The following is a 13,056-nucleotide window of genomic DNA, read 5'->3' as shown; positions in this document are numbered from 1 at the left end:
CACACCCACACACACACGCGCTGACCGTCTCTCTCCTCCAGGCGTGACCCACAACATCCCGCTGCTCAGAGAGGTCATCACCAACGCTCGCTTCATCTCCGGGGACATCAGCACCAACTTCCTGCCTGAGGTCTACCCCGACGGGTTCAAAGGTCACCAGCTGTCCGCCGCCGGGCGCCGGGAGCTCCTGGCCACCGCCGCCGCCCTCTACGTGGCCGCCCAGATCCGCTCCCAGAGGTTCCTGGGTGATCTGAGGTAAGGGAGCAGAGGCTTCTGATTGGCTGTTCTGTATGACCTGGAAGCACAGTGAAGCCTGTTTAGTGACATGTCCATCTTTGCATGGACAATAAAATTATTTTGTGTTGAATTCTTTTGAGTAAGCAGCATCTCACAGAGCTGATCCCTGCAGCACACACACACACACACACCTACACACACACTCTGGACAAACACTAGCTGACAGCTTCTCTCTTTCTCTTCTCCCTCCCTCCCAGATGTTCTGTCCTGTCCTGGGAGAGAAAGACAGAGAGAAAGAGGAGAAGGAGGAGAAGGAGGAGAAAGAGGAGAAGGAGTAGAAGTGGGGCAGCAGATGTTGAAGCAGCTGGAGGAGGAGAGAGAGGGCGAGATGTAGCGGCTAGGTGTTAGCTGCTACCTGCTAGCTGTGGTGTGTTTCTGTTAGCGGCTAGGTAGCAGCTAACACCTAGCCGCTAACATCTCGCCCTCTCTCTCCTCCTCCAGCTGCTTCAACATCTGCTGCCCCACTTCTACTCCTTCTCCTCCTCTTTCTCCTCCTCTTTCTCTCTTTCTCTCTCTCCTCCTCTCCCAGGACAGGACAGAACAGTCTTCTATCTGGGAGGGAGGGAGGGAGGGAGAAGAGAAAGAAAGATAGAGAAAGAAGCTGTCAGCTAGTGTTTGTCCAGAGAGAGAGAGAGAGAGAGAGAGAGAGAGAGAGAGAGAGAGAGAGAGAGAGAGAGAGAGAGAGAGAGAGAGAGAGAGAGAGAGAGAGAGAGAGAGAGAGTGTGTGTGTGTGTGTGTGTTCCAGGGATCAGCTCAGTGACAATGATCTCTACACACTGACAGGACAGATACTGTTAGACACACACTGTTCAATCTACAACTGACACGCTGTGTGTGTGTGTGTGTGTGTGTTCCAGGGATCAGCTCAGTGACAATGATCTCTACACACTGACAGGACAGATACTGTTAGACACACACTGTTCAATCTACAACTGACACGCTGTGTGTGTGCGTGCGTGTGTTGCAGGGTGTCTACCACCACCCAGGAGCGTGCTCAGTGGGAGCTGTGTGTGGAGCTGGAGAAGGACGTCCACGCTGTCACTGTGTGTCGCTCTGGAACCAGCTACACCGTGAGTACACACACACACACACACACACACACTCATATACACACACACACACACACACTCATATACACACACACACGTACAGAGGGGGGGGGTTGGCAGCTGTCAGTCAGTGCTGGATGTTTAGACACCTGCATCAGTAGTGGGGGGGGGGGCAGGGGGTCCCTGGTCTGTGGTCATTGATCACACATGCTCCTAATCAGACACTGCTGCTCACCCAGACCCTCACATCAAACTGGACCCCCCCCCCATTGCTTGGCCTCCATCTTTGATGTTGTTTTCACAACTGGCTCTGTGTTGAAAACAGAGCTGCCCCCCCCCCCCCCCCCCCCCACTCGCCCCCCCCAGCCTCTTTGCTATCTCTTCTAACGTATCAATAGACAGGCTCAGTCCAGATGGGATGACACACACACACACACACACACACACTTTATTTGGGTTCACAGTAATCATTCCAAGCTTTCTTTGGGAGGCAGTGTGCTGTGTTCTGTCAGGTGGTCTGGAGTCAAGGCCAGGTAAGAGTGTGACTAGGGTGTTTTTGTAGTTTTGGAGAGAAGGCTTCTTCAGAATACACACACACACACACACACACACACACCTCCTCCACTCACACACACACACACACACACACACACCTCCTCCAAGCACACACACACACACACACATACACACACCTCCTCCACTCACACACACATACACCTCCACACACACACACACACACACACACACACACCACCTCCACAAACACACACCTGCACACACACACACACCTCCTCCACACACCTGCACACACACACTCATTTAACTCATGTGGAGTCAAACCAACTGTGTTGTTATCTAGTGTGATGTCACGCTCCTGGGAGGTTGCCATGGTAACGACCTGACCTTTGACCCCCAGGTGGAGGTGGAGGGAGAGAAGGTGGAAGTGAAGGGAGAATGGAACCTGGCCTCCACCCTGCTACCTGTCACCATCAACGGCAGCCAGAGAGTCCTGCAGGTAACACACACACACTCTCACACACACACACACACACACACACACACACACACTCTCACACACACACACACACACCAAACACACACACACACACACACCAAACACACACACACACACCAAACACACACACACACACACACACCAAACACACACACACACACACACACACACACACACACACACACACACATCAAACACACACACCAAACACACACACACACATCAAACACACATGCACTAATTGTGTGAAGAAACAAAGAGACTGATATCCTAATAACTCATGTCCCTGTGTGTGTGTGTGTGTGTGTGTGTGTGTGTGTGTGTGTGTGTGTGTGTGTTCGTTCCAGTGTGTATCAAGAGATGCAGGAGGGAAGATCACTCTGCAGTACCTGGGAACATCGGTGAGTCTCAGCTGACCGCACTAAAATTACCTCAAAAAACAAACACCCTCCCATCCCCCCCCCCAAGAAGGCATAGGAAGGAGGAAGAGGAAGTGATGTCAGAGGTTGTGACACGTATCTTCAGAGGGTCCGTGTTCAAAGCCCCCCCATGGTTCGAGCAGCTGTGTGTGAGTGTGTGTGTGTGTGTGTGTGTGTTCTGCTTTCAAAGCCCCCGTAATGGACTCCATTGGGCTTCCTGCTATTCTTGTGTGGCGGGGGTTCGTCGCTGGGCTGGGGGGGGCTGGGGGGACCGGGGAGGTTGAGTGGTCCAGGGGGGATTGTAGGGAGGTTGGGTATGTAAGAACTCTCCCCCCCTCTCCATCCTGTACCCTGCTGAGACAGGTAGAAGGGTGTGTGTGTGTGTGTGTGTGTGTGTGTGTACCTCTTAATCCTCTTGTCAGTGGACTGTGTTTGTGTAGGCGATGCCTGCGGAGCAGAGATGAACTGCTTTCTGCCCCCCCCCCCCCCCCGCCCCTAGTCCGACCATCAGTAACCTCTGGGTGGTTCTGGCCTCAGTACAGAGCCCAGGGTTCACCCCCCAACCCCCCCCCCCCCACCACCACCACCCCCACCTTGGCTGTAGTCTTGGTGATGTCCTCCACAGTCATGGTTGGCTGTTAGCCTCCAGGCTCCCTGGAAGGACAGATGGACTCTCGATGGGACTGGCGTTTATACAGCGGTGGAGGCTGGTGGAGGTTGAGGGGAGGCTGGTGGAGGTTTAGGGAGGCTGGTGGAGGTTGAGGGGAGGCTGGTGGAGGTTGAGGGGAGGCTGGTGGAGGTTTAGGGAGGCTGGTGGAGGTTCAGGGGAGGCTGGTGGGTTAGGGTTAGGGACCAGCCTCTTCTGCTTTGCTCAGGGATGACCCCACCATAACCTAAGGTGTGTGTGTGTGTGTGGGGGGGGGGGGGGGGGGGCTTCCTTGGAAGAATTCCTGGAAAGCCACTATTTCCCCGGCGTTCCGACGTTCCAGAGGAGATCCCTGATTTACAGTCCCAGCTGGGATCTCCCTGATCCTGGTGTTCCTGGGAATGTTCAGAGGAGATGGGGGGGTGGGGGGTGGGGGGGTAGGAGGGGGTCCCAGAGGAGGGGGTCGGTGGGGGGGGGGTCCCAGAGGTGAACAGGTTAAACAAACAACGTTATTAAGCCAGTTGTTGACAGCCTGTTTGTTCTGTGAGCCTCCGAACAGTGGAGAGTCTCTCTCTCTCTGTCTCTCTCTCTCTCTCCCCCTCTCTCTCTCTCTCTCTCTCTGTCTCTCTGTCTCTCTCTGTCTCTCTGTCTCTCTCTCTCTCTCTCTCTCTCTCTCTCTCTCCCCCTCTCTCTCTCTCTCTCTCTGACCAGACAGTCATTAGGCAGTAATTAGCACTGCTGCCTAATGAGCAAGGCTTAACGAGGGAGAATCCAGCCACAGCCAGACGGGTGTGTTTAATTAAGAGGTCAATTAATGACCTGATTAGGGGGGTGCTTAGTGGCATAGCACACTAATGCGCTTAACCACGTAATCACAAGGCTCCTGGTTCGATTCCAACCCTCGACCTATCCTGCATGTCATCCCTCCCCTCTCTCTCATCCTTTCTGTCAATCTCTACTGTCTCTATCCCAATAAAGCAGAAATGCCCTAAAAACACGTTTAAAAAACAAAACAAATAAAGGACCTGATTGGGTGTTGAGATGAAGGTTGGTGGTCATCTCTCACCCGGTGGCTGGGCGAGGGGGGGACAAGGATGGTGTTGCCTGCCACCTAGAGGGCGTTAAGAGAACCACGCTGGATTAGTTTCAGCAGAACAGGAGCCACGACGAGTTTGGGATCAGGGGAAACCCCTGGCCATAAATGGGTGGGTGTTTTGATGTAAAATGGTTCTGGTTTCAATGTGTGTCTGTCTGCCTGTCTGTGTGTCTGTCTGTCTGTGTGTGTGTGTGTGTGTGTGTGTGTGTGTCTGTGTGTGTCTGTGTGTGTGTGTTCAGTTCAAGGTGCGTGTCTTGTCTAAGCTGGCTGCAGCGCTGAGCGTCCACATGCCAGAGAAGGTTCCAGAAGACACCAGCAGCATCCTGCGCTCTCCCATGCCCGGGGCCGTGGTCGCCGTGACCGTCAAACCTGGAGACATGGTAAGAACACGCATGTACTGGTCACAGTGGTCGATCGCACACACACACACACACACACACACACACACACACAGGCATTAGGACTGATAAGTCCCTGTGTATGTAGGATATCATATCACATCCTTCAATAATGGACAAAATCAATAAATAATGTTTTTCTAAGATGCACACACACACACACACACACACACACACGGACCCAAACACACACACACACACAGACCCAAACACACACACACACACACACACACACACGCATGCATGCACTCCCCCAGCCCTGTGATGGAGAGAGAATGTTAAGTGATGAATATTGCATGTGGACCATGGCGCCAGTTAATGCACCGTGTGTGTGTGTGTGTGTGTGTGTGTGTGTGTGTGTGTGTGTGTGTGTGTGTGTGTGTGTGTGTGTGTGTGTGTGTGTGTGTGTGTGTGTGTGTGCCTCCCTCAGCAGCCTGTTCATCATATTGTCTCTCTCCTCTGTCTGTCTGTCTGTCTGACTCCTCTAGCCTCTTACCCAGAGGCTGACCTGTCTGTCTGTCTGACTCCTCTAGCCTCTTACCCAGAGGCTGACCTGTCTGTCTGTCTGTCTGACTCCTCTAGCCTCTTACCCAGGGGCTGACCTGTCTGTCTGTCTGTCTGTCTGTCTGACTCCTCTAGCCTCTTACCCAGAGGCTGACCTGTCTGTCTGTCTGTCTGTCTGTCTGACTCCTCTAGCCTCTTACCCAGAGGCTGACCTGTCTGTCTGTCTGTCTGTCTGACTCCTCTAGCCTCTTACCCAGAGGCTGACCTGTCTGTCTGTCTGTCTGTCTGTCTGACTCCTCTAGCCTCTTACCCAGAGGCTGACCTGTCTGTCTGTCTGTCTGTCTGTCTGTCTGTCTGTCTGTCTGTCTGTCTGTCTGTCTGACTCCTCTAGCCTCTTACCCAGAGGCTGACCTGTCTGTCTGTCTGACTCCTCTAGCCTCTTACCCAGAGGCTGACCTGTCTGTCTGTCTGTCTGTCTGACTCCTCTAGCCTCTTACCCAGAGGCTGACCTGTCTGTCTGTCTGACTGTCTGTCTGTCTGTCTGTCTGACTCCTCTAGCCTCTTACCCAGAGGCTGACCTGTCTGTCTGTCTGTCTGACTCCTCTAGCCTCTTACCCAGAGGCTGACCTGTCTGTCTGTCTGACTGTCTGTCTGTCTGTCTGACTCCTCTAGCCTCTTACCCAGAGGCTGACCTGTCTGTCTGTCTGACTGTCTGTCTGTCTGTCTGACTCCTCTAGCCTCTTACCCAGAGGCTGACCTGTCTGTCTGACTCCTCTAGCCTCTTACCCAGAGGCTGACCTGTCTGTCTGTCTGTCTGACTCCTCTAGCCTCTTACCCAGAGGCTGACCTGTCTGTCTGTCTGTCTGACTCCTCTAGCCTCTTACCCAGAGGCTGACCTGTCTGTCTGTCTGACTCCTCTAGCCTCTTACCCAGAGGCTGACCTGTCTGTCTGTCTGTCTCTCTGACTCCTCTAGCCTCTTACCCAGTGGTTGACCCGTCTGTCTGTTAGTCTGTCTGTCAATGTCAGTGTAATACCTGTGTTGTCCTGTAGGTGGCAGAGGGCCAGGAGATCTGTGTGATATATTATATATATATATTAGTAGTCATGTAATACCTGTGTTGTCCTGTAGGTGGCGGAGGGCCAGGAGATCTGTGTGATCGAGGCCATGAAGATGCAGAACAGCATGACAGCAGCCAGGACAGCCAGGGTGAGGAGTTACACTAACTCTCTCTCACACACACACACACACACACACACACACACACACACTGCACTGTCTTATCATACACTACACACACCTCCTCACAACAACACCACACCATGTCTATTCTACACACACCTTCTCACCTAAACTGTGTCTGTGTCTGTCTGTGTCTGTCTGTGTGTGTCTGTGTGTGTCTGTGTGTCTGTGTCTGTCTGTGTCTGTCTGTGTGTGTCTGTGTGTGTCTGTGTCCAGGTGAAGAGTGTCCACTGTAAGCCGGGGGAGACGGTAGGAGAGGGAGACCTACTGGTGGAGCTGGAGTAGCTGACCTTTGACCTCCAGCCCTCGACCTCTGACCTCCACTCCACCAGGGTCGGGATTGGACGATCTCTCAGTCCGCTTCGAGACAAAGGCCGCCCTCACGGACCGGACGGACGGACGGACACTGCTAGACTAGATGGAACATTCCCCAGTTTTTCTTGTTGTTTTGTTATTGGTTGATTTCTACACCCTTCAGTATCGGGTCCTGGGATTGGCTGAGAGATTCTAGTGGATGTGGATGTGGACCTGCTCTTGTGCCTTTCAGCCTCTGAGGCGAGGAATCGCGTTTTGTTAGCGTGACGCGTTCCACGTTAAACACTATAGATGTGTCATGTATGTGTCATGTATGTGTCATGTATGTAGCTCTCCACACGTCAATGCAACAAAACACGTCTTCTGTCCCTTAACTCACCAACACACTACTGTGAACCTGTCTGTCTGTAGGTACATGCTACATGCTACCTGTCTGTCTGTAGGTACATGCTACCTGTCTGTCTGTAGCTACATGCAACATGCTACCTGTCTGTCTGTAGCTACATGCTACCTGTCTGTCTGTAGCAACATGCTACCTGTCTGTCTGTAGCTACATGCTACCTGTCTGTCTGTAGCAACATGCAACATGCTACCTGTCTGTCTGTAGCAACATGCTACCTGTCTGTCTGTAGCTACATGCTACCTGTTTCTCTGTAGCTACATGCTACCTGTCTGTCTGTAGGTACATGCTACCTGTCTGTCTGTAGCAACATGCAACATGCTACCTGTTTGTAGCTACATGCTACCTGTCTGTCTGTCTGTAGCTACATGCTACCTGTCTGTCTGTCTGTAGCTACATGCTACCTGTCTGTCTGTCTGTAGCTACATGCTACCTGTCTGTCTGTAGCAACATGCTACCTGTCTGTCTGTAGCAACATGCTACCTGTCTGTCTGTCTGTACATGCTACATGTATGTTCCCTTGGGTGGTTGGTGTTGCCTTAGTACTGTAGGGACAGAGGGGGTTGAGAAGGAGTGTTATGATATTTGTGAATTGAATTTACCCAATTTCTGTATTTCTTAACTCCCCCATGTATGGCACTCTACTGTAGAGCTCCCAGCCCCCCCCCCCCCCCCCCCCCCCCGTAACATAACTGTAACGCTGGAATCTACAGAAAACAGCAGGATCTGTGATTCCCTGACAGAATATTCACCCATGAATCGAAACCCCCCCTTTATGCAATTTCAGAGTGGACAGGAAATCGTGTGTGTGTGTGTGTGTGTGTGTGTGCTTGTAGAGACTAGAATGTGTAGTGGGTCAATGTAAACTGTAGCTAACCTGACAACCTGTTAATGCAGCCAGGATGAGAGGCTGGTGGAGGGAGGCAGGCTGATGGAGGTAGACATCGGAGGACGGGCTCATACGTGTGTTTCATGGTGTCTGAAGGGAGTTGCCATGGGGTGCGTTCAGGAGGGTGGAACATTCTGGAGCGTTTAGATAGAAATGTGTTGTACAGAACAGGTATGCATGTCTTTTAGAATAGGGAGCAGTTGGTAGAAACGGGAGGACGGGTTCATTATAATACATGGAACGGAATGAGGAACGGTGTCAAACACAACTTCCCCCGTATTCCGTTCCATGAATTACAGTGAGCCTGTCCTCTGATTTCTACCTCCACCAGCCTCCCCTGATAGGGAGTCATGGCAGATCTCTACATTACATTTTTACCTGCAACATGTGACCTCACCCCTGGTGACCTCCCCAGGCCCAGGGGTCAGGGGTCAGGACGGGGTTTGAACTGATGAATCACCATATTGATGTCTCCTCTAAACACACCGTGGTTCCACCTGTTTTTGAGATAATTTTGTAATAAAAGATCATGGAAGTTGTTTGATGATGATGATGTTTTAACCTCGTCTGTCTGTTCTGATGTTCAAATGAGCCTGGTTTCTCTTGTGGAACGTTGTGTACTGTAGGCGTGACTAAGTGTTTACTCACACACACACACACACACTTGCACGCATGCTCGCTGTAGAGTAGAGAGTCAGACCCCACACACACTGACACGCCAGCAGAACCACGTCAGTCACCTGTTTATGTGCAGTATTAACAACTCAGTTTTTTTTTTACACATTTTTACAAACGTAAACAAATCATGCCCCCATTTTGTCTCTGTTGAGTCACTGAAGACTGCTCCTCAGCACCCAGCTCTCTGATTGGCTCACTGAAGACTGCTCCTCAGCACCCAGCTCTCTGATTGGCTCAGAGCAGGTTGCTGGGGCTCATCGCCACGGAGACGAGATGAGCCCTGTTTTGATGTTGTGGGATGCAACACCCCATAATAACACGTCCTGACACTCCGTTGTCATGGCTTCCAGCCAATAAGCACCAGAGAACGCGCTCCATAGTTCTCGCTTACGATACAGTACTTCCTGGTTCTCCTTCCATACAGAAAACACTTTGAGTGACAGCGTCAACATGAATCATACAGACTTACTGTACCTCCCAGTCTCCCAGTCTCCCAGTCTCCCAGTCTCCCTGCCTCCCAGCCCTCCCAGCCCTCCCAGCCTCCCAGCCCTCCCTGCCTCCCAGTCTCCCAGCCTCCCAGCCTCCCTGTCTCCCAGCCCTCCCAGTCTCCCTGCCTCCCAGCCCTCCCTGCCTCCCAGCCCTCCCTGCCTCCCAGCCTCCCAGTCTCCCTGCCTCCCAGTCTCCCTGCCTCCCAGCCCTCCCAGTCTCCCTGCCTCCCAGCCCCCCCAGCCTCCCAGGTCACTAAGCTGAGCTCTTCAGGAGGAGGAGGGAGAGGCTAAAGGTTCCTCTGAGTCTCTATCATGCCTGACTGATGGAGGGAGAGGGGACTGGACTAGACTGGACTAGACTGGGCTGGGCTAGGCTGGGCTGGGCTGGGCTGGGCTGGGCTGGGCTGAGGAGAGGCTGGGCTGGACTGGGCTGGGCTGGGCTGGGCTAGGCTGGGCTGGGCTGGGCTGAGGAGAGGCTGGACTGGGCTAGGGAGAGGCTGGACTGGACTGGACTGGGCTGGGCTGGGCTGGGCTGGGCTAGGCTAGGCTAGGGAGAGGCAGGACTGGGCGTCCTGGGCCGTCCTGGGCCCATGGTGCTGTGTCTGACAAGCCACTGAGAGGTCTGAACACCCTGGTACGGATGTGCAACCTGACTGTGGTTCGAACCTAGGTCTCCGCACCACTCGCCAAACACCTGACCCATTTGCCCACTAAGCTGAAGGCTGGAGCTTAGGCATTAGCTGGGGGGGCAACATAGGTGTTCAGGCCTATAGGCTGCTGAGCCATCTCTGCCCCTCCCACACACACCCTTCTTACCCAGCCTAGATCCAGATCACACACACACACACACACCCTGTTACTGTATGGTATGTCAGCCTCTTATATCAGAAATCATATTTTATTACATCAAATCAGTCATAACAACACAGGAAGTGGGGACATCCCCCTCCCCCTCCCCTCACCCCCTCCCCCCCTTCCTCCCCCGTCTGTCCTGACTCTGAGTCACTTCATGTTACATCTCTCATCTCTCAGAGAGAGAATCAGGCCACCCCCCCCTCCTCTCTCCCCCCCCTCCTCTCCTCCTCTCTCCCCCTCCTCCTCTCCTCCTCCCCTCCTCCTCCTCCCCTCCTCCTCCTCTCTCTCTGTATGTCTGAGAGGAGTCGTAAGGCCTCAGTGGATCCTCAGACCGTAGTAACTCTCATGACCAGCTCTCGGCTGCTGTCCCTGGGCTGAGGCTGAGGCTGAGGCTGGGCCCGGGCCTGGGCCTGGGCCTGGGTCTGGGTCTGGGTCTGGGCCCCGTGGGGGTCCTGGGGCTGGGGGGCGGGGGGTCGGGGGGTCGGAGGTCGTAAGTGACAGCTGAGCAGCTGGAGGATGGCGTAAGCACGGTGGCTCCGCCTCTCCGTCACCGCCGCCGACGGCCCATTGGTATGCTCCGACGATGAGTCCTGTGAGGCGGTCGCGGTCGGCGCGGGGACGGCGGCTATCGCCGTGGTGACGCTGTGGGCTGAGGCGGCAACGGCGGCCATGAGGGAGGAGGTGGAGGGGGAGGCCGGCTCGGCGGGCGGCCCGGCCCGGGAGGGGGCGCTGGGCCTGGGGTGGGCCAGGGAGAAGTGGCGGGGCGTGAAGATGGACTTCTGCTGCTCCTCCGTGTCCCGGACCTTGTTGTAGTTCAGGACCTTCCACCGCTGGTTCACCGCCTGCCAGCGGTTGAAGATGCGGAACACAGACGGGCCTTCATGGAAGATCAGAGCTGGAGAGAGAGAGAGAGCTGTCAGTTATTACACACTCACGCACGCACACACATACACACACACGCACGCACGCACATACACACACACACGGCCATCCCTTCTGCAACAAAAATTCTCTTCGCCTCTATTTCTGACTGTGTGGCCACTGCTCTCCCCCCTCCCCCCTCCCCCCTCCTCTCCTCCTCCTCCCCCTCTTCTCTAGTGAAGGGTTCATCCCTCTCCTCCTCTCCCCCCTCCCCCTCCCCCCTCCCCCCTCCTCCTCCCCCTCTCTTCTCTAGTGAAGGGTTCATCCATCTACTCAATCGGGAGCCTCTTGAGGAAGGACGTAAATCTCTCTCAGAGCTCTGGAGGACTCCCTCATTGATTTAATAATGCTTTGTGTGCGTACGTGTGTGTGTGTGTGTGCGTACGTGTGTGTGTGTGTGTGTGTGTGTGCGCGTGTGTGTGTGTGTGTGTGTGGGTGTGTGTGTGCGTGTGTGTGTGTGTGTGTGTGTGTGTGTGTATGTACGTGCTAGTGTGGAACAGATTAGAAGTCTAATAACAATTTAAACAGCAGGCTTGCTCCTGAGTCTCTCCTCCCAGCAGGGAGAAACATGCCTAGTCTCTGTGTTGAGTCTCTGTGGTCCTACTTTTATCATCCTGTTTTTATCTCGCTATGGTTTTTATTTTCTCTCTCTGTTTTTATTTATTCATCCTATAAAGCATTTCACTGCAATAACCCTAACCCTAACACTAGATGCACTAACCCTAACCCTAACACTAAACCTAACACTAACACCAACACTAGATGCACTAACCCTAACCCTAACACTAACCCTAAACCTAACCCTAACCCTAACACGAACCCTAAACCTAACCCTAACCCTAACCCTAACACTAACTGCACTAACCCTAACCCGAACACTAACACTAACCCTAACCCTAACCCGAACACTAACACTAACCCTAACCCTAACCCTAACACTAACAGCTTGGTAGGCCAAGGAAGACTTGTACAGCGGATGACAGAAGAATGCTCACTATGATTAAGAAAAACCCCAAAACAACTGTCCCACAGATCAGGAACACTCCAGGAGGCAGGCATGAATGTGTCAGACTCTACCATCCGCAGAATACTTCACCAGCCAAACTACAGACGCTTCACTGCAAGGTGCAAACCACTAGTTATCCTCAAACAGGATGGTCAGGTTACAGTTTGTTAAAAAGTACTTAAAAGAGCTCTGGAAAAAGGTCTTCTGGACAGATGAGACAAACATTAACTGGTACCAGAGTGATGGCAAGAAATGGCATCTGTGAAACATGGTGGAGGGGGTGTTATGGCTGACACTGGAGCTGCTCACTTCATTAATGATGTCACTGCTGACAGCAGCAGCAGGATGTATTCTGTGTTCAGAAACATTCTATCAGCCCAAGTACGAGCAAATGCCTCCAAAATCATTGCATGACGCCTCATCATACAGGAAGACAATGACCCAAAACATACTGCCATAGCAACAAAACATACTGCCATAACAACAAAACATACGGCCATAGCAACTAGGGAGTTTTTCAGGGCCAAAAAGTGGAAAGTTGTTGACTGGCCAAGTCAGTCTCTAGGTTTAAATCCAATTGAACATGCATTTAATTTGCTGAAGAGGAGACTGAAGGCAAAACGTCCTCAAAACAAGCAACTGAAGATGGCTGCATTCCAGGCCTGGCAGAGCATCACCAGAGAAGGTACCCAGCGTCTGGGCAATGGGTCACAGACTTTTTATTGCATGCAAATGATTGTTGACCAAATACTAAACATGAGTGCTTAATTTGGACATTTGATACATCTGTCCCATCACTTTTGGGTACCCTGCCTGGTCCCCTCCGCCTGGTCCCCTCC

At 52.9% G+C, this 13,056-nt stretch overlaps 1 protein-coding gene across 1 annotated transcript; it reads left to right on the top strand.

Moving 5' to 3' along the window:
- Window positions 1-37: 37 nt before the first annotated feature.
- Window positions 38-8,816, top strand: LOC310824741 (propionyl-CoA carboxylase alpha chain, mitochondrial-like; the record flags this gene model as incomplete). The annotated part of the gene is made up of 7 exons (XM_083697998.1): window positions 38-255; window positions 1,265-1,367; window positions 2,263-2,361; window positions 2,709-2,762; window positions 4,762-4,902; window positions 6,555-6,632; window positions 6,882-8,816. Coding segments are annotated over 7 exons (762 nt in total), but the record flags the coding sequence as incomplete, so codon positions are not given.
- Between the last annotated feature and the right edge of the window lie 4,240 nt (window positions 8,817-13,056).

Source organism: Argentina silus (assembly GCF_951799395.1).
Source record: "Argentina silus genome assembly, contig: scaffold_723, whole genome shotgun sequence".
In the NCBI taxonomy this organism is placed as follows: domain Eukaryota; kingdom Metazoa; phylum Chordata; class Actinopteri; order Argentiniformes; family Argentinidae; genus Argentina; species Argentina silus.
The sequence above is the reverse complement of the archived record's forward strand: the minus strand, read 5'-3'. Positions and strand labels throughout refer to the sequence as shown.